Source organism: Rhinolophus sinicus, chromosome 7, assembly GCF_057876585.1.
Source record: "Rhinolophus sinicus isolate RSI-liver-muscle chromosome 7, RSI-T2T, whole genome shotgun sequence".
Classification (NCBI taxonomy): domain Eukaryota; kingdom Metazoa; phylum Chordata; class Mammalia; order Chiroptera; family Rhinolophidae; genus Rhinolophus; species Rhinolophus sinicus.
Window position 1 is genome coordinate 47980337 of NC_142507.1, and position 21302 is coordinate 48001638.

Here is a 21302-nt window from a genome sequence, read left to right on the forward strand (position 1 = left end):
GCGTGAGGAGGGTACTCCATGGCAGAGAAGAGCCATGCCCTCAGATTCTGAGAGCATAATACTGTGGTGGTGGTTTTATGCCACTAAGTTGGCGCATTCCAGGAGCTGGACCTCCGGGCCCTCCTGGCCTTACCGAGTCAGACTATAGAACAGGCTCCTTTACCATTGCTTTAAAGTTCAGGAAAAACCAGACTTCATAGCAGTCAGCACTAGATTTCTCTTGCTCTGAACAAAGCCTCCTATGGCTTACTCCCGGCCCTGCCTGCCCCTCCTCTGCCTCTCTGACCGCTTCTCCTTCTTCCCCACCCCTGCCTGCCTGTCACTCCTTTCTGCCCCCAGACACAGCTGGCATGGTCCCACCTCAGTTCCTGTAGCTCCCCAGTGAGACTTTGTGCCGTACTCTCCAAAAGTTCAAATCCTGCACCCACTTTGTACTTCCCATTTCCTAGCTTATTTTTCTTCTGAATGTTCACTATCTGAATACTCATATGTTGCTTATTTATGTTGTTGATTTACGTGTCCCCACTAGAACGTAAGTTCAGTATGGACGAGGCCACGTGTCAGGGCCTAGAAGGGGGCCCCTCCGCACAGGGAAAGTAGTCCCTGAATACACAAATGAATACTGTGTGACAAAAGTTCTGCTTTTGCTATTATTGTGAGAAACAAACAGAATATGTGCCGGGACAATAAATACTTGTTAAATGAGTAAGTGAAGACATGAAGCCTTTAAAAACAGGATGAATTTCATCGCCCATCCCCCCACCTCCTAGCCCAGCTTCACTGCCTGCCTCTGTCCTCTGCCAAACAGGAGTGCAAACTCCCCCTACACGGAAACTTGCATGTGTCTGAGCGTTGCTCCCGCCAGACCCTCTACCCTGGATGTCCTTCATCAACCTCTTATAAACTTGCATCCTGTTGGTCTTTTAAGGTCCAGCTCAGGCACCTCCCTCTCCTAGCTGGAGCCTTTTGGCTCTCCCATGAATTCCACCTGAAACTGACTGTGTCTCATGGGTACTGTGGTCCCTGGGTATCAGGCTCACAGTCCTCATCAGCCTGAGATCCCTGAAGGACAGGCCCTGCGAGAGCCGTGTGCATCTCTGTAGCCCACCTCCCGCCCTCTTGCCCCTGGGCAGTTTCCGATACACATGGGGAATGGGAGAGTGGGGTTGTGGTGGAGGTGAGGGGTAGCAGAGGTCAGGAGCTCACCATGCTCAGGTTCTGCAAACCACTAATAGACGTGAGACCGATTGACACATACACCCCTAGCGATCTTAGAAAGAAACACAAATCCTGGAATCCGAGAATCTGGGTTTGTCTCCTGGCTAAGTCCCCACAGAAATTCATTTACAGTCTCCAAGCTTTGTTTTCTTCATCTACAAAAATGCTTCTGCTGTAAGGCTACTGTGTAGATGAAAGAATATTATAATTGAAGAGGGTGAAGTGTGAACTGAAAACACTATGTAAATACAGTTTGTATACAAAGGTTAGAGGGTTCCAACCACCTACAGTGAAATCAGCAAGGGTGCAGTTGAGGTTATGGCCAGAGGGTGGCAGCAGCAGGCAGGGGCTCTGCCCCACGGCTCCTTGAAATACAGCAGCCCTAGAAGCTGCCGGAAGGGGATACAGCTTTCCTGGGGTGATAACCGTGTTTCTTGTGATCATTCTTTTTGCCCAGCTCACCTGACTCTGAAGAGACTGCCCTCTCTCCTGGTGTGGGCTCTGACTTTGGCTGAACTAAATCCCAGAGACGTCCCTTGGATGATGTCCCCATGTGGGTTTCACAGCCACTCTCGCCATCATGGCACCACCTGGAAATTTCTGGTGTGCAGTGTACGTTTTTCATTGGTGACCTTATCTAGCTCTCATCACAACTTTCTGAGCTAAATTGAGCAAGACGAATGATTGCTCCCTCCCACACCTCACCATTTCAGACAGGACGAAACCGAAGCTTAAAGAGAGACCTGAAGATCACACAGCGACCTAATAAGACACGCTCGAAGCCACACTTTAAACCTGGGTCTACTAGCTTGAATTCCATCACACCACCACTGCTTTCAGCTTCTCTGTTCGGTGGCTCACACAACCAGCATTTCTTGGGCTCTTGCTCTCTTTGGGAATGCTGCATGGACTTGCAGCCGCTTATCCGCTGTGGACCCCTCCCCCAGGCCTGGCCAGCTGGCAGCTCCAGCCTGCTCTCCGCCCTGGTGGGGCCTCAGTCTATTTTCCTCTACTCTGGGCAGCTGGCACCCTCTCCTTGCGCCCCCAGCTTGCGTTCCCAAGCCTGGCAGCTGAGAAGCGAACGCTCTGTTTCCCTATGTTCCACACATCACATCTTAGATCACAAACTCACAGGTCGTCAGGTTGTGCGGGCAGCCTAGCTAAGCAATCCTGAGGAGTCAACAGAGGGGGAAGAAGCTTACAAAAATACGAAGCAGAGAAAAGTAATACATGCCTAAGAAATCTTAGGAAATGTCCTCATTCTCATTGGTCTACAGTCCCCGACTTTCTTGCTGAAAAGGACTCAGAGGCCCTGAGAGCCTCCAGCTTCACTGGTTTCTCCATGTTGTTCCCTCCCTGTCCTTTGAAGTACTCTTTCTACTTATAAAGGAAAAGTTGTTACCCTGGCAGAGCTCATATATCTCATGTTTACCTCGTCTCTTTTTTTTCTTTTTAAGATTTTTTTTTTTTTTTTTTGTGGAAGGGGAACAGGACTTTATTGGGGAACAGTGTGTACTTCCAGGCCTTTTTTTCCAAGTCAAGTTGTTGTCCTTTCAGTCTTAGTTGTGGAGGGCACAGCTCAGCTTCAGGTCCACTTGCTGTTGCTAGTTGCAGGGGGCACAGCCCACCATCCCTTGCGGGAGTTGAACAGGCAACCTTGTGGTTGAGAGCCCACTGGCCCATGTGGGAATGGAACCAGCAGCCTTCGGAGTTAGGAGCATGGAGCTCTAACCGCCTGAGCCACCGGGCTGGCTCCTACTTCGTCTCTTGATTGCATCATTTTCTCTTGTGCTTGACTTAATCTCACGTTGTTTCATAAATTCAGTGTAGCCAAGGGTACATGTTTATAAAGTCTGCAGGAGCGAGCAGTCATGTTCTTCCCATCCACTCTCCCCCCATCACTGACTTGCCCAGAGCTACTTCCGGTCCTGCCAGCTCTATTCATGGTAAGTGCCCTGCACAGGTGTACCACTGTCTGTCTTTATACCGTATCTTTATTACAGTCCTTTTCTATGTTCAGATATGTGTAGAATCACAAATACTTACCGTTGTGTTACAGTACTCAGTGCAGTAACATGCTGTAAGGTTTGCAGCCTAAGGAGGAATGGGCTGTACCCACAGCCTGGGTGTGCAGGAGGCTGTACCGTCTAGGGGTGTGTAAATGCATTGTGATGTTTGCACAACCATGAAATTGCCTAACGACGCAGTTCTCTCTACATATCCCCATCGTTAAGTGACGTATGACTGTAGTGGCAAACAGGAAAGATAACTGGTGTTTGTTGAGGGCCTCCTAGGGGCCAGGCACTGCCCTCAACGCCGGACACACATCACCTCATGTGATTCTCACAATAAGCTTCAGAATGAAGGATTTGTCCTCTTTTACAAATGTGGAAACTGAGACTCGAAGTCTGCATACCCCCCTCCATAGATCTAGTATGTGGTGGAGACAGTCCTTCTCTCAGAGGCATTTACCCGTGGGGGACTTCCAGGCTGGGTGACTCTCATCTCAGGAACCCAGACTTCACACAGGAACTATTTCTGTGGGTGGATTCAGTCCTCCCCGCTGTGTGGGTGAGAAACACAAAAGGAAAAGCAAGCACAGTTTTTGCCCTAGAGGAGATAACACCTGGTCGAGGAGTGGGCTTTCAGAGAGGGGGGGTCTCCCCGATGGGCCAGGCCTCTGGGTGCTGACTGCCTGAGGCCACTTTTGTGAGAACACCCAGCTCATAGCCTGGCAGTGGCAATGGCGCAGATTCTGACACTGAGGCTGGTGTGACCACCTAGACGTAGCACAGCAGGGACCGGGCTGCAAACAGACACACGGTGTGGTCTTTCTGAGCTTCCCTGAAACCATAGCATAGTCAGTTTTCAGTGTAAATGTTACACGCTGGCCTCCTTTCTTGTGCTTCTCACCTGAGTTTATGGGAAGATGTAACAAGGCACCAAAGAGAGGAAACAGATGTTATGCAGAAGGGTGAGGGTGGACTTGATTCCTGAACTGAGGGGGCCTGCGTGGTGTGCGAGGCAAGATGACCGTGAGGTCTTAGCAGAAAGCAGACGGTGCCCCAGAGTTTGGAGCACAGGTCCCAGGGGCCAGAGGTGAGGCTGCTGATATGGACGAAGCTCCCTGGGCTCGGGACCCTCAACTGACATGTGGGGAGGAGACCTGATTCCTTCCTGAATGTCTTTCGGCTCTAAAAATCTAACAACGCAAGACGTTCCGTTGGGTGTGAACTGCCACAGCGTTAGCACGACCTGGTTCTTGCCGGCTCTTTATCTCGATACAGATAGAGGGAGGTGGGGGTCAGCACCGAAGGAATTTCACTAGTCAGAGATGGGAATTTGTCCTAAAGCAAGACCTCTGAGAGTGCTGTCTTCCTCTATCTCCTCCTCTGCTTCTTGCTGTCTTCCCTTTAGTCTGTTTCCTCAGGAGGGCTAGTTTGGGTAACAAAAAGAATCAGAGAAGATAGAGCAAGAGACAACCCCTCACCTGCAGTGAGTTCGGTGAGGGAGAAACTGGAATGAGTCATCGATGGATTTTCCCGGAACCTCATACACAGGGCAGGGACTGTACCCACACTCAGTACTGGGCACTTTTGCCTAAGTGGGAGGCTTACTTAGCATTAACAAGAAATCACTTGGAAAGCAATTTATGTTCAGTTTAGAAATATTAGAATAGCGACAACAACCAAATACAACAGAACGATAGCCGTTATCCCACCACCCTGGTGGACGTCCTTCCAAAAGACACACACTTTTGGAGAAAACAAAAATGGGATTATATTGTTTGTTGTGACTTTTTCCCCCCATATTCAGTTGGTCATATCACGATTTATTTAACCAATTTCCTTCTCTTGGACATTTAAACTGTTTCCAATTTTGACTTATAAAAAGGACTACAGGTATATGAACGTCTAGCCAAGTCTTACAAGTCCTTCCTTATTTCCTTAGGATAAAATAATTATTTTGAACTTGTTAGGTCAAAATAGAAATATTTTTGATGCTTGTGATTCACATTGACAAACTGTCCACCAGAAACTCTAGACCTATGTGCATTTCTACTGACCATGTACAAGAATGTGTTTTCACCATCATTGACACAATATATTTTCATTTTTAAAATGAAAGATGAAAAATGCATCTAAATTAAAGTTTACATTTTCTTTATTAATAAATCGACATTGTCATAGGCTTGTTGTTCAATTTTATTTCTTCTTTTGTGAATTGTCCCATGTATGACCTTGACCTATTTTAATGTCAAGGTGTCTATTCTTTCTACGTTTTACAAGAAAATTTAAATTTCAACGGTATTAATCTTTGTCATATATCTTGCAAATAATTTCCCCCTTTTAGTACTGTGTCTTTTAAAAAATTTTTTATGGCTTTTTAACGTACAAAAGTTTTAAATGTTCCATGTAAGATCTATTGATCCCTTTCGTTTTCACAGTTTTTGTTCTGGAAGCCATGCTCATTACTCAAAATTGAATAAGATGTGAGAGGAGCAGAATTAATGTTTCAAAAGGAAGAACAGAAAGCTTCTCTCCACTTGCTCCATGAGAATGTAAGAAAAACTATCAAGAAAGTGGGAGGAAGAGGAGGCAACTTTTCTTAAAAGTTGAGTCAGGTTTTATGATGACCATCACCCCATCGTCTGGACCAGGCCGTGAAAGGCTGGACAGCTGGCTAATGGGTTAGCCACGCACACACAGAGACACGGGATACTCATGGTTTCTTAGGATCTGTATTTACTTTTGATAAAACATGTGTGACTTAAGTATCCTCTATTTTTAAAAAACTTTTCATTATAAAAATAATAAGTGCTCATTACCAAAATTTCTAACTTAACAGATATTGATAAAGTAAAAAGTGAGTTTCCTTTCAGCCTCCTCAAAATCTAAGTCCTGAAAGGTAAACACTGATAAAAGTTCAGCATGAATCCTTCTAGACTTTTCTCCATGCATACACTAATTATAATACAATAATAATATAATATAACATAATACAATATAATGTAGTATATTCTTACTCTTAGGTCCACTTTATTCTGTTTTAACTGTTATACAATATTTCTTAATATGAATATACCATAATTATAGTTGTTTGCAATTTTTTTATTACAAAAAAATGCTACGGCAAACATCCTTGAACAGAAGTTTTGCACATATAGGCAAATATTTGTGTACAATAGATTTCTCGAACTAAATGTGTAAAGTCAAAAAATATACATATTTTAAAGTTTGTTGGAAATCATCAAATTTCACCCCCCAGGACATATGGATTCACAACCCCTCCAGTACTGTATGAAGGGCCCTATTTCTCCTACACTCTTGTCAATAATGTAAATTATTTTTTCTAATTCTGCCAATCTGATGGTGAAAATCATATTTTGTGGCTATGATATACATATATATATATATATATATATATATATATATTTATTTATATTTCCTTTTTCTTTTTGGTGACATTAGATGTCTTCTCGTATGTTTATTGATATTTCTTCTATAAAGTATTTCTTCTATAAACAGCTTATTTATACTTTTTGCCCAATTTAAAAACTGAGTTTTCTTTTTCTTATTGATTGATGGGAATAATTTATATATCTCGGATATTGATAATTTTTTGTATATATGACTATTTCCTGTCATGTCTTTTCATTTTGTTCACTCGCTCTTTGCCTATACGTAAATGTTACATTTTTATGTAGTCAATTATATCCACCTTTTCTTTATCACTTTTGGATCATATAATATATGTAGGCAGGCCTTCCATACTCAAAGATGTGAAAATGTCTATGTTTTTTAACACTGTTATAGGTTTTTAACTTTTAAAAATTTAATCCAATTGTAGTTTGTTTTTGTGGATGATGTAACTTAGGGATTTGTAATAATCATGAGGTAAATATTCTATTAGGCCTTCCTTTACTTGACTTAATTTCATTTCCGGGGCAACTTTTTGAGAGATCATATCGGTATTTGTACCTAAGTTTGAAACAGAAAACAAGCGCAATTTTTAAGATTTTTATTCCCTCTATTCTAAAGAATTATAAAACTGGAAATTTGTTTTGGAAATCTATCTTTGGGTGTAATTTTTTTCTGTGAGTAGATCTCTCTGTGCATCTTTTCTGTGTGTATCCATCAATACATCACTTTCTTTTCCCGTATCACAAATTTCTTTTTTCTTTCTCTTTCCCATTCCTCTCTCAATTTTCTTTTTCTCCGTATCTGTTCCTTTCTTTAATCATCTATAGTGTTAACCATCTCAAATGTTTTTTGAATCATTTGTTCTCGTTGTTTAATAGTATTTCATAGTCTCTCTGCACTTTTGTTTGTTTTGCAACACGTTTTGTTTTTTTTCTTTTAATTTATCTAACTGTGAATTTCAATAGAGTTGTTAACACTAAATGTAAGATTTGGGTATTTCAAGCAGTTACAGCTGAGACTCACTTTATATTTGTTTCTTTTTATCACGAAACAAGTTTAGAACTTTAAATAAAACACCTTTTGAGGAAGAGAAAAAATATCTGCTTTTCTAATTATTTCATATGCATTTATTTTCCAATATGTATAATCATAGAATAAATAGTTGTATTCTGCTGTTCATTTATGAATATTTACCTCTATTTCGATGTGGTCTTGTTAGAGGCTTTATAGCTGAATGGATAGAAGATGGGCTGTGCAGTTGAATTGGGCTCCTTGATAACTAAAGGGTGATCTTAAGTGATTTATTTAGCCTCTGTTTCTGTCTCTTCCATGGGGGTAATAAAACCCACCCAAGATTGTTGTGAGAATTTAAATGTGATAGGAAAACACACTCATGAGTATACATACTTTGACAAAGGACCTTATCAGCAGGGTTGGTTTGCTGTGTGAGTGAGTGTGTGTGTGTGTGTGTGTGTGCGCGCGCGCGTGCGCGTTTGTACTTTACATGCTACTATAAAAGAAGCAAAAAACAGAGACACGTGGTTAAGCTCCCAGGGGTGGATTCTACCAGTTTTACTTTAGTTCCTTTTATAAGAGCTCAGAATCACAAGGAAACTAACCCCAAAGATGAGCTTCGCATGCCACATCTTAGCCAGCTTCCTTCTGATTTTCATCTGTTCTACCAAAGGTACGTTGGTGTGTGGGTCTCCATTGTCTCCATGAGAACCTTCTTTGGAGACTCTGAGCTGGGTCAAAGAGGTCACAGGTCAGTTTTCCCTGGCAGTGAGTCTCAAGCCCTCAGTAACTGTCTTGCTTTTTTTTTTATAGGTGCAGCTCCTACAAACATAGTCCTGGGTAAGGTGGGTGATGACATCAACCTGAACATTCCTGAGTTTCAAGTGAAAGATCCTGTAGATGATATAAAATGGGTGAAGGATACAATCAAGATTGCACAATACTCAAGCAGGAAGACACCTTACCAGCGAAAGGAAAAATATCACATATTTAAAAATGGAACTCTGAAAATTAAACGTCTGGAGAGAAATGATAGCGGTACTTACAAGGCGGAGATATATGATCAGGATGGAAAAAACATGCTTCAAAAAATGTTTGATTTAAAGATTCTAGGTAAGTCTTTGTTCCTTAAATTCTTCCATCTCAATATGGGTGCTATTTAGCAAGTTGGGGAATAGCATTTATGGAATGTCCCCTGGCATGACCTTGCCTTGGGGGAGCCCCGAAGGTAATCTAATGCATGCCTCTTACCTCAGTGGAGGCTCCCATCTTGTGGGAGACGTGAAATCCACACGTGGAAATCCACAGCTGACAGAACTTCAAGTCTATCTGCCTAAAATTGTCTCTTTAGTAGTTATTGGAATATGGGCATTAATCACAAGGTGGGCAGAAGGAAAAGGTGGGCATTCCAGGTTGATGATGAAGGGGCAAGCTAGGTGTAGAGTGGGGAAAGTGAGGCTGACTGGAGAGCAGAGCATCTTCCAACTAGAGCGACCATTTCAAGCCAGGATGGCCTGAAGAAATAGTTACATGGCAGGAAAGGGCTGGAAATAAAGACTGTAAAGACGCCCAGCACTTGTTTCTGATCTGCTCCGTATCAGAATGATCCAAGGAAGAAGCTGTTTTTGCTGATCTCTGCAGAGAAGACCCAAGGTGTGGCTTACTTAGTATGTCTGTGCATGTGCCAAGACAGCAGGGGTGCCTACTGCAGACACAGGCAAGAAAACTAGCCAAGAAGCTGTCGCTACAATCTGAGCGCAGTAGAGAGGGGCTGGTTTGTGATTCTTAATCCTGGTGGCACGTTAGAATCAACTGAGATGCTATTAAAAGTTACCAGTGCCCAGGTTCCATCCCAGACCCATGAAGTCAGAATTTTCTAGCATCTAAAGATTCTAATGAGCCGCGAAGGCTGATAACCACTGGGCTAGACTAACGGGTGCCTAAAATGAGGAAGAGCGAGCCTACTAAGCGTCATATGTGGAGAGAGGATGGGCAGGATGGCATGGGTGTGGAGAGAGGGAAGAGAAAGTGGAATGTAAATGACAAAGTTCAAAGCTCAGGGGCCACTTGGTAGAAGGTGATCAGAAATGAGAAGAGGAAACAACACTTGGCTTGGAGAGGAAGGCAGGAACCCCAGCGTTAGCACAAGCCAGCGATTCTGTGAGCAAATAAACATCTGTGCTTCACACAGGAAATGCTACCAGCAGCAGGGCCTCCTCCTTCGACTGACATATGGTCACCCTCCAGCCCTGTTCTCAGCACGTGGACCTGGCAGCTTTCCCTCGCCAACAATCCCAGACGTTGTCAGCTCCCTGTAAAGGACAACTGTCCACACCCTAGTTCTCAACCTTGAATGGAGAGTACATTCCAGAAATAGGGTGGGGCTGAGAATGGAGCCAGAAGGGGCCTCTGTTTATGGGCCCTGGGAGCCCCCGATCTCAGGACTCCTGCCAGCGTGGGCTCTAGTGCTGTGCTTTGAACGTGAACCTCACATTCACCTCTACTTTAGTATTGCAGCGATAATCGTGGCTACCAGCTGGGTGTCAGGGGCTTTGCCTCCATAATCTCAGTAAAGGTTCCCACCAAGCCTGAGCGGTAGCTGTTATCCGTTTCTTTTCTATAAGGACCCAGAAGGGAGACTTGTCCACAGTCTCACAGTTTGACGGGTGCAAAGTCAGGCTCCAAACCCAGGGCTTCTTTTAACAAGGATGGTGACAGTATTCTTCCCCAAAAAGCTTAATTGGGATACAATTCACATGCCACAAAATGCACCCATTTAAAGTGAACAATTCAATGGCTTTTAGTATATTCACAGAGTTGTGCAACCGTCACCACACTCAATTTTAGAACACGTTGAGTCCCCTAAAAATAAACCCCCGCACTCCCTGGCCAAAAAACAGAGATCTTTCCATGACACAACAGCCACCTTGCTGTGTGTGTGTGTGTGTGTGTGTGTGTGTGTGTGTGTGTGTGTGTGAGTGTGTGTAAATGTCACCCAGCATCTTAACTCAGTTTTGTGGTGATCTGGTCACCATTACTTGCTGCATGACATTGGGTAAAGCTGCTCTGAGTCTGATTTTCATACTAATAATTGCATGGAGTATTCAGTGACACAAGCAAAGGCACCCTGCAGTGCCTGGGACACCAGGCCTGTTTGCTCAGTGCCCTTCTCTGTCTCATTGCTTCTCTATGCTTCTGGGGGCTGCTGTCCTGCACCCACGTCTCCTTAATGAGTGGGCTGCTGCTGCTGGCTGAAAAGACAGTGGAAAGTTCCTTAAAAGCAGATGTTAGTGGAGAAAGAGTGAATCCTTGCAACCTAGAATTGAGGAGGTCTGGCCGTTCCCCTTCTAGGAGGCTGTCTCACAGAGAGGCTATGCACAAAGAAATGGCTTCGAGAGTCTGCTCACCTCTGTGTGGTTTATATTAGTGAAATGCTGGAAAGGGTTTAAAAGTCCCCAGCAGTTAGAAACTTACTCATTAAATGAAGAACGCATCTTTGAAAAAGATGGTGGAGGTGTATATTTATTCATAGTCTTAAGGGAAAGAATTTCATAATAGATTAGTAAAGGAAAAAAGACAGACTACAAAATCACATGATACTCTTTTAGTTTTTAAAACATTATTTATATGTGTGTATATATGCATAGAAAACATCTGCTAAAGATATACCTCAAAGCATTAGTAATTATTGATTCTGGATAGGGGAATTGTAAGTGTTTTTTTAAGTCTCAAAACAGTTGTTTTAATCAATTTTTACAATGATTGGATGCTACTTCTATAAATAGAAATGACAAGTAAGCTCCTTGACTCCAGACTCTATCTTGTTGTGTGATGTTTCCTCATTCTTGGTCACACAGAATCCCAGGATGGGAAGAAAACCAAATTTCTGTATGCCTAGCTATTGAGGACAGAAATGAAATTTGGTGGGAAAGTTCATGGACAAGATACTGTTGCTTGGGAGTCGGGGAGGGAGGGAATCATTGAAAAATAAGCTGTCTGTCTGCATAATAAATGGAGAGAAACTGAGTGAGAAAGATGGCAAGTCTAGAGAAAGAGAGAGAAGAATGAGAAAAAGAGCAGAAGAGAAGGAATCGGAGGAGGTCAGAAGTAGTGGACTTGGATTTGCTTCTGACCCATATGATGCCAAGACCAGGCCCTTTGCTTTTAGGCAGCCTTCGAATATCATCGTGTCAGAAAAGAACAGGCAATGACTTTATAATTACGAGTATATCAACTCCCACCGATAACTTCATCACCTGACACCTTGCCCAGGGCTTTGTCACATGGCATCCCTGTGACATCGGGGGAGCATGTCTTTCTTAGCCTTCCTTATATGAGGTTCAGTGAGGCATATTGGGAGGTCGGGCAGCTTTGGGCAAGAACCCACCCATTTAACCTCTCAGAGCCTTGGGCATTTATTAAGCTATATCATGTATGTATTAGGCTTAAACCTTTTAAACTGCATTTACTTTTGCACCAACCTAATAAAAACATTTTAAGGTATAAAACAGCTTGCAAGTAGTTGATGTGACATATTTTTACTGATATCAAGTGAACTTGATCGAAAATAAATTTGTTCTGAGTGTGTTGTATAAACAAAATAAAATAAGAATGATTTTTGAAAATAGCTGGGGGAGAGGCGGGATTTCCTTGACATTGTTCCCTGGTCCCAAACTGACTCCATTCCCCCCTCTATATATATAGGTAGGTCTATTAATCATATCATAATCAGACAGTTGCCTCATATGACATCAGTATTTATTTTCTTTTCAGAGGCCGTTTCAAAACCTAATATGTCCTGGAGTTGTACCAACAGAACCCTGACCTGTCAGGGAACGGGTGGAACTGACCCTAAATTAAAACTGTATCAAAATGAGAACCGGGTCAGAGAAGATAATAATATCATCATATACAAGTGGAGCAACCTGAACACAGTGCAATTCAAGTGCACGGCAAGTAACGACGTCAGTGAGGAAAGCAGAATGGAGAAAATCAAGTGTTCAGGTGTGTGGCAGGTCCTAGTCAGACGTCCCAAGTTCATTTCACAAACACAGCCTGCCCGGCCCACAGCAGAGGTCGGCTGCAGGGCCCAGGTGCCAAATGAGAACTGAAAACACGCCTCCTCCCTCTGGAAACCTTCAAGGGAAGCCTTAGAGGAGAGATGAGGTGGGGTTCTATGGTTATCCATCTTGGTTTTCCTCCCACAGAGTGTAGTATAACCTTAGGCGGTTCAAAAGATCTTCGGAGACAAGGAACTGCCAAACTGCAGATCCAGAAGGAGCTGCAGAGGCTATCTATGCAAACCCCCACTTCCCAGGAAGACAATTTTACATGCCCAAGGTCCGTCAGCTACTCAGTGACAACAATGGTGACACCCAGGGTAGTGATGCAGGAGGGAACAACAAATATTCCTTTCTGGAGGGGAGACGGCCAGCACCTCCCATCAGAGACAAGCATAGAAGGACCATAGAAAAACATCTGGAGTTAGGGAGGGGGATGGAGGAGGAAGAGCTCGAGGTCAGAGAGGACCATGGACATAGTGAGGCAATATTCTCCTGCCTTAGAGCAGACAGCCCGCCCCAGGAAGTCTTGACCCTCTAAGACACTAAGTGCTTTCCTGTCACCCAAGCTTGACATCACAGAGGCAGCCTGCTGTAGGAACCAGAGGCCAGGACGTCGGGTCTGGGTCTGTGCAGATGTAGCGGGGTGACCTTGACAGAGTTCCTTCCCTTTCTAGCTGTCAGCCTCCTGATCCACAAAGAAAATGAGCCCCTTGATTCCCAAGGGTCTCATCAGTCTACTCATCTGATACTTTGATTATCTTTCCAGTGCTGCCTGGTCAATCCCCTTGAAAAGGGAAACTGAGCACACAAAATAGTTATTTGGCTAGAGGCCCTGAGTTTCACCAGTGACTATGGCTGGCAGTGACCCTGGGAAGCAGCCCTGGGCTGGTGTGAAGTCAGAAGTAAGGTATATATATTTACATATACTTTGAATTAGGTATCTGTTGCTGCATAACAAATTACCCCACATCTAATGGCTTAAAACAACAAGCAGCAATTGTTTCCCAGATTCTGTGAGTCATGAATCTGGGAGTAACTTAGTGGTTCTGGCTCAGTCTTTCACGAAGCTTCAATGTGGACACTGGCTGCCAGCGTGTCAATCATGTCCAAGCTCCATGGGGCAGGGGTCGGGGGAGGACACCTCCAAAGCTCACTCACGGGGGACGCTGGGCTGCCTGACAATATGGCAGCCAGCTTCCCTCTGAGCAAGCCAAGCAAGGGCAAGAACAAGTTCTCAAGACCAAAGCCACTATCTTTTTATAACTTAATTTCAGGACTCATAGGTATCCCATCCGTTTCTGCCATATTCTAGTGAGGAAGTGATTAGAAGCAACTAATAAGTCCAACCCACATCCAACTGGAGGGGAGACCACAAAGGTGGGCTCCCAGGAGGCGGGGATCTTTGGGGCCATCCTAAAGTTGGCCGACCACACGCGTAGACCAGCAACCCTCCACCCCTCACGACTGCCCACCAGCCACCCCTCCACGGCCCCCATCGCTAAGGCACAGTGAACGGAGTGGCCCTTCCTTGACTTCAGGACCTTTCAGGAGGTCCTTAGTTAGAGCTGCTAGAGTGAGCAAATAAAAAGACAGTAAACTGTGTTCCAAATATTGCACGGGACAAACTTATACTAAAAACGATTCATTGTTTAGCTCAGCTTTAACTGGGCATCCCGTATTGTAGCTGACAGCCACGTTCCATGTTTATTTTGACGAGACCTCTCCAGTATAAAAATGTGTGTGCATGAGGGAGGCAGGGAGGGCGGGCCTGGGGAGAAGCCGAGGTTCGAAAACTAGAATCTTCGCGTCCCTTACACCAATGGTGTAAAACGGGAGCCAGTCCGGGAAGGGCCACCAAAGAGATGGGAGGAATACCTGGGGTGGGGGTGTTAGGGAGGAAGAGGCTGTTCTTAAAGACCCTTAAAAGGGACCTGGACGTTTCACCCCAAAAGGCCAAGGCAGAGATGAATGATTTGGCTCAGAAAAGATGAGTATGTACTTAAAACCAAACTACTAGAGCAAGGAACAGGTTTGGATGCACAGGAAGGAGTGAGTGTGCCACATAAACTTAGGGACGAGTTAGCGCCAAGAAGGAATGCAGCAAGGGCTGTGGTTGGCTTTAGAGACGGTGAGGACACAGTTTTGAATGACAGAGCCACAGCTGCCTCTGGGACAAGCTGGAATGTCCCCCTGCAGATCACCCCCAGGTACCCGAGAGGGCCAAGCTGGACAACCCTGCAAACAGACTGTAGGGCGTTCTTGCATTGTTAAGTGTGCCCAACGTAAGGGTGTGGCCGTTCCGTGTGAGGCCTGAGAAGATGGGCTGGTGGCTGCACGGCTGAACCCTGTACCCCCCACCCCACCTTGTCCCAGGCCTGCCTGGCCCACCTGGCTCAGACGGGGGAGACTCCAGCAGCCCCAGCCCTGCCTCCCAGCCAGGGGGACCCCAAACCCTCTAAAGGACCCCAGATCGTTTGTTAGCCCCATTTCATAGCCATTTAGGATTGTGTTTTTCTAGAAGCCCCTCTATCTGCAGAGCAGAGAGGTTGGGCAACAGGCAGGCCAAGATGGGTCAGAGAGACTTCAAGAAAGCAAGCAAGGTTTAACACACCACTGCCGTCTGTTGGTTTGGTTTCCCGGCCTCTGGCTTGCTCCTGGGGCCCATCCTGGGCTCCGAATATAAGAGTATGTTCCCAGGAATGTTTGGCTAGAGAAGGGTTTCTTTGTGACGCTGGGCTGAGCTCCAGTTTGTTCTCCAGGTGTATGAATCCCCTGACCCCGGGCCCCAGCTGCTGCCTCTCTAGCTGCCATTGACTCACAAAGGGCAGATGGCCCAGCAGCCCTCCCAGGAAACCAGTGCACAGAGCTCTACTAAGAGCAGGACCTCACCATTGCATGTTCTCTTACAGTTTACAAAGCACTTTCACATTCGTTATCTGATTGACTTTTAACAGCCACCCTGTAATGTAAGTTTCATTGCCTCCATTTTACAAAGCAAGGAGCAGGCTCAGAGAGGCAGCGTAACTTGCCAAAGGTCACACAGCTCTTGCCTAGAGGAGCCTGGAACTCAACCCCTTTTCTCTTATCACTGAGTCATTATTATCCTCATTGCATTACAGCAACTGGAGGTCTGGGAGCTGAAGACAAAGTCCACTGCTGCTGCTAACTCACTGTGTGTCTGATTCTCTCACATGCCAGGGCAGCCTGGGAGGGGGTGCTGGCTGCGAGGTCAGAGGGCTGGGCTGGACAAATGACCCTCAGTCTTTGGAAACTGCCTGGTCACGAAGGTGAGAAACAAACAAACAAATATGGAGAAAGAGGGCAGCTGGAGATGAAATTGGGTAAACAGTGCAGAAACTTTGAGACAAGGGGCTCCTTAAAGGAACCGCTCAGGAAGAGATACTGTGTGTCCTCAGGCAATTCATCCTCCCTCTCTGGGCCTTGTCTGTGAAACTAGAGGGGACGCTAGACGTTCTCCAAAATCCTTCTCAGATCTACACTCCTGTGTTGTTCTCCTGGATGTGGGGAGTGAAGAAGCAGGCATTTTAGTCCAGGGGGGCAGTTCTGCAAGGAATCTTCTGGGGAGCTGAGCCTGGCCCTGTGCTCTTTCAGGACTGACATAATCCATTGCCCTCCAGGAGGTTGGCCTTCGTGCAGCTGAGAAGTCCCATCAGCCTCTATTAGGTGCTTAATGTGGGAGGCAGGAGTCCTTGGCCAGAGTGAGAAGGCCCTCTGCCCAGGACCCCTCCTCTCCATCCCACCTCTGTTCCTCTTGCAGAGCAAGGTGTGAATATCTACCTCATCCTTGGCATATGTGCAGCAGGCGTCATCTTGCTTGTCTTTGTGGCACTTCTCATTCTCTACATCAGCAGGAGGAAGAAACAGCCCAGAAGGAGAAACGGTAAGCTGCCTCTTCCATCTCACCGCAGGCCTGAGCAAAATCCCCGTGGAAACAACTCGCGGGGAGGACACTTGGAGTCTGGCAAGAGACGAATAGGGACGGGTAATTTCAGAACGTCAGGGTTGTCACGGGCGGTTACTGCTTGTTCCATTTTGTGGTTAGCTTGACTTCTGAAAAACACATTCTCAGTGGCGACAACGAGGGAGCTGTGAGAAGTTGAATCCAGCTTGGCTCCCTGAAATCCACTGCCTGAGGGTGGCTCGGTGTGAGGCTCATGTTGAATAAGCCACACATTTCTACGTGGGTAGGAAGATAAGCGTCCAAACACCATTTTCTTCAACAAACACCCTGTCCTCTCCCGAGGGGGTGACCCAAGATGTGTTCCGGACCAAGCTCCTAGGAACACGGGTAAAATTTCAGGACATCAGCGACTCACAGGCTTGTTCTAAAACTGGGTGTTTAGACCCTGTTTTCCAATTTGCTGCTCAGCAGGGTTGTATTAGGGCTGAGAGTGTTTCTTCCTCGAATCAGGCCTGTCCGATGAGCCACCAAGAATAAAAAGGTTGGGCCCATAAGTAGGGAGCGGGCTCAAGGAGCATCCAGGCCCCCAAAGCAGTGTGTTCAGATACAGCGGTGCCCCGTTATCCGCAGGGGACACATTCCAAGCCCCCCGGTGGATGCCTGAAACCGTGGGTAATACAGAACTATGTTACCTACACTATGTTCCCTACACATACATGCCTATGATAAAGTTTAATTTATAAACTGAGCACAGCAAGAGATTCACAACAGTAACTAATAATGAAATAGAACAGTTATAACAATATACTCAAACAAAAGTTATGTGAATGGCTTTGGGGCCGTTATTAAGTAAAATAAGGGCGACGTGAACACAGGTACTGCGACACTTCAACAGTGGATCTGAAAATGAACGTGGCTATTAAGCGATTAGGTGGGATGTGTCTCCTGAGTGGATCCACTGGACAAAGGGACGAGTCACAACCTGGGTGGGCGGAGGGGCATGACGTGAGATTTCACCATGCTACTTTGGGACTACGCGCAATGAAAAACTTACGAATTGTTTGTTTCTGGAATTTCCCACTTAATACTTTTGGACTTCAGTTGACCGTGGGTAACTGAAACCGTGGAAAGCGAAACCGTGAATGAGGGGGGACAACTGTAATGGCATATCAGGTGTCTCCGCGGGGCTAGGATAGGGCTGTTGGGACCCCATGCTGCAGGTGGGTCCAGCAGGGGGCATCCAGCCAGCGGCAGGACACGCAGCCAGGAGGGCTGGTCGCTCGGGTTGTGTGCCATCTCAGTCTCACAGTCTCGGAAGGACTGGGTCCCCTCACTCTGCGTCTCTCCTTAGAGGGTCCACTCCCCAAGACAGGACTTGATCTGAACCTCCCCAGCAAGTGGTGGCCTTGGGCAACCTTCGGACTTGGCCTTCTTACTTCAGACGTCTTTCCTCAGGTCTCCTTTAGGCCGCTGGCCCTTGGCCCTAAGTCCCGCCACAACACGGTTCCCAGCATGGCCTCGTGGTTCCACCACCATCCTTCCCACATGCTCTACTCTAGTAGAACAGAATTACTTGCTGAGCCCTGCTCAGGCTGTTCTCTGCTCCCTCTCCCTGTTACAAAGGCCCTTTCTCCATCACCTAAGGGTCAAAGATCACGTATTCTCCAAAGTGGACCTCACACGCCACCCTGTGACAAGGCAATCTCTGCTTTCACAGGCTGAAATGACCAATGTGACAATCCCCTCATGGTGACAAAATAGTTAGTTGCTTGTGCCAGGAGCTAAGCTCTGTAATGTAATGTTATATTCAGTATCTTCTCCAACTTTCCGAGGGATCTTACAAGGTAGATAATATACAGAGGAGAAAACTTACGCTCAGTGAGGTTAAATGATTTGCCCCAAGTCCTGTCACCGGTAGGCTGAGTCAGGACAAAGGTGAGGCAAGCAAGGAGCCCAGGGAGCAAAAGTTAGAGACCCACCCCCTCAGGGTCGACCCTACACAACCCTGAGAGCGAGGGCTTGTTTCACCCTGGTCCTGGCCCTGGGTTGAGCATCCACGAGATGAAACGAGCCTGAAAGAGTTCCTTGGAGCAGACGTTGTGCAGGGGCTGCTGGCACGGGCGTGGCCACTGTCCTGCTCTGACCGGGCAGGCTGCACAGAGCCACAGCTAGCCTTGTCTGTCCATGCCAGCCCGACGCCTCTGCCGCTCGGCCACACCAAACACTGGGGGCTTTTGGTCTGCACCCCTCTGGAGGCCCTGGGCTCTTCCTGGAGACGGACATTTTAATTTGCAGTCCCGCTTACTTGCTTTTAGGCGTCTTGGGGGCAGATTTGTGTCTGAGCTGTCATTGCCACGTAGCAATGGCACCTAACACCTAGAAGAGCAGGAATAGATGTTCAAAGAAGAAATGCACAGGACACTGGGTGAAGAAACTGGTGACTACATGGCCAGGCCACGCCTGCCACGTCAGGGCTGAAAACAGACTCCCCTCTGCCCCACAGCAGGCTGTGTGGTCAGGAGTCACAGGCCTCCGCCCGGCCCCCTGGACATGAGCTTAGGGCACCAAAGCGGGCACAGAGGATGTGTTTCTCCCTTTCTGTGCCCTTTCCTTTGTGTGCTTAGAGCACCCTGGGCTCTCACATGTCTGAACCATGTCGCCTGCCTTGAGCCCTCATGCTGGAAGCCACCTGAGGCCTGGATTTCCAGCAGTGGAGGAAGGCGTGTGGACGTGTGTCACCTCCTGAAGTTACAGGGTGACGCTCAGAGAGGGCCTGCCCTTGCTGAGCAGTGCATCCCTGCAGCAATGTGAGCGGCCGCCTGACCCCAGGGAGAACATGTCCCCCTGCTGTCCTTGGAGCGCTGCAAGGATGGCCCTGGCCACAGGGACAGGAGCAGCTGCCCTGCAGCCCAAAGGAGGCCGGCGGGGCCATGGCACCCTCCAGACCCACCGCAGCTGAGCGTCCTCACAGATTTTCTGTGTGGTTTTAAAGCAGCAAAGGAAAAACAACATTGCTGTGAGGTGGGGGCTTGTCTTCAGGGATGACAGGCACGCAAAGCAGACAATTCCAGGGTGGTGGCCAGGGGAGGGGTCCTTTTCCTGCTAAGCCCCAGAGGATGTGGCTTACTTAGGAATTTCTGAGAAGCTAGTGAGTTTCTAAGGATGGCCGACCTCTTGCGCAGCCTCCAGCCCTCATCAGAATGCGGTTGCATTACGGCAGAGTCGATGACAGGCAGATCTGAAGGAAGTTCATCACTAACATGCTCTTCGCCCACGCAGAGCCCATCACCAGGGCTGTAACCATGAGGTACTCTCAGGGCGCCATCTCTAGGATGACACAGGCAGGCTGTGGGGTCTGAGTGCCCTCTCTGCTCCCGGGAGACCCAGACACAAAGCCCCCCACTTGCCTCCTTGCCTCTGGCTACCTCTCTACTGGTGAGCATTTCTATCTTCCCTGTGCGACCGAGAACCCTTAGAAGGTAGGGGCAGCTTCTGCTTCCTTGTCACGTCCCCAAAAGCAGCTAGCATGGCACCTTGTATAGAGCAGGTCCACTCCATCAATAGCCGCACTGACCAGATCTTGCCAACATGAACTCTTTAGAGGTTTTGTTGTTGCAGGTGAGGAACTGGACATCAGAGCACATAGAATAACCTCCGAGGAGAGGAGCCGGAAGCCCCATCAGATGCCAGGCTCAGCGCCTCAAAATCCAGCTGCATCCCAACCTCCTCCACCCCCTGGTCATCGCACCCAAGCCCCTGGTCATCGCCCCCCACCTCCTGGCCACCGCGGCCAGCACCAGCCTCAGCACCAGCCGCAGAAGAGGCCTCTTCCTCCCTCGGGCATACAAGGTCACCAGCAGAAAGGACCCCCTCTCCCCAGGCCTCGAGTTCAACCAAAACCTCCTCGTGGGGCCACGGAAAACTCATAACTGTCTCCTGGCACAGTTGTCCCCTTCCTCTAATTCAAGAGCTAGAATCCATCCTTTCCCAGGCAGGCACTGTGGGATTCCCACCCCCCGACCCCCCAAGTGTGCCTGGCTGTGTGTCCTACAAAGGAGAACATTATCGTCTCCCAAGCTCATGGGCCATAGCCACACTGCCTCCCTTCTCAGCCACGTGGTCTAACATCTGGGGTCTCTGGCCTCCTCCTAGAGCTCCACCATGCCAGGAAGGGAAAGACAATCAAAATGCCATCGTTAGGATGATGGGTGACCAAGCACAAACTCCTAGAGCTCTCTGCTCCTCCCTGTGTGACATCCAGCGGTCGCTGAGCCCGCACCTCGCTGCAAGCCGCCTGCCCACTCAAAAGACTCTGGGGTTTCTTACATGCCTGGTGGACCCTTGCCCACCATCCCGGGAGTAGACCAGAAATAAAAGCTTTGACTTGACCCCAATGTCCTCTCATTGTAGGAAGGAGCCCAGCCTCAAGCTGCTGCATGAGAAAGTCTAGTTGGTGTGACAGTAGGATCAAATTTGGTCACTCCAGTTCATCTGGGCCACCTCCATCCCCAGCAGAACATGCTCCCCAGGTCTCAGCTGCAAAGCTGGCCTGACAACCCGCTTGCAGATTTCTATAGTGAACTGAAACCTCTATGCACAAACCGCAACAAGAGGCGCCAGAAAATGTAACTGTTTGGGTCTCACTTCCTTGACTGTTCAGAC

General features: G+C 47.2%; 1 protein-coding gene across 1 annotated transcript; it reads left to right on the top strand.

Moving 5' to 3' along the window:
- Window positions 1-8172: 8172 nt before the first annotated feature.
- Window positions 8173-21028, top strand: CD2 (CD2 molecule). Its single transcript, XM_019730615.3, has 5 exons — window positions 8173-8328; window positions 8469-8768; window positions 12429-12659; window positions 16497-16619; window positions 20259-21028. Exons 1-5 carry the CDS (start codon window positions 8268-8270, stop codon window positions 20567-20569), a joined length of 1026 nt encoding a protein of 341 aa, XP_019586174.3. The 5' UTR covers window positions 8173-8267; the 3' UTR covers window positions 20570-21028.
- Window positions 21029-21302: the final 274 nt, after the last annotated feature.

Coding starts and splice junctions, on each gene's coding strand:
- CD2 (XM_019730615.3), top strand. CDS start 8,268: ATGAGCTTCGCATGCCACATCTTAGCCAGCTTCCTTCTGATTTTCATC. Junction 8,329..8,468: donor TTTCATCTGTTCTACCAAAG/GTACGTTGGTGT, acceptor TTTTTTTTATAG/GTGCAGCTCCTACAAACATA. Junction 12,660..16,496: donor GGAGAAAATCAAGTGTTCAG/GTGTGTGGCAGG, acceptor TTCCTCTTGCAG/AGCAAGGTGTGAATATCTAC.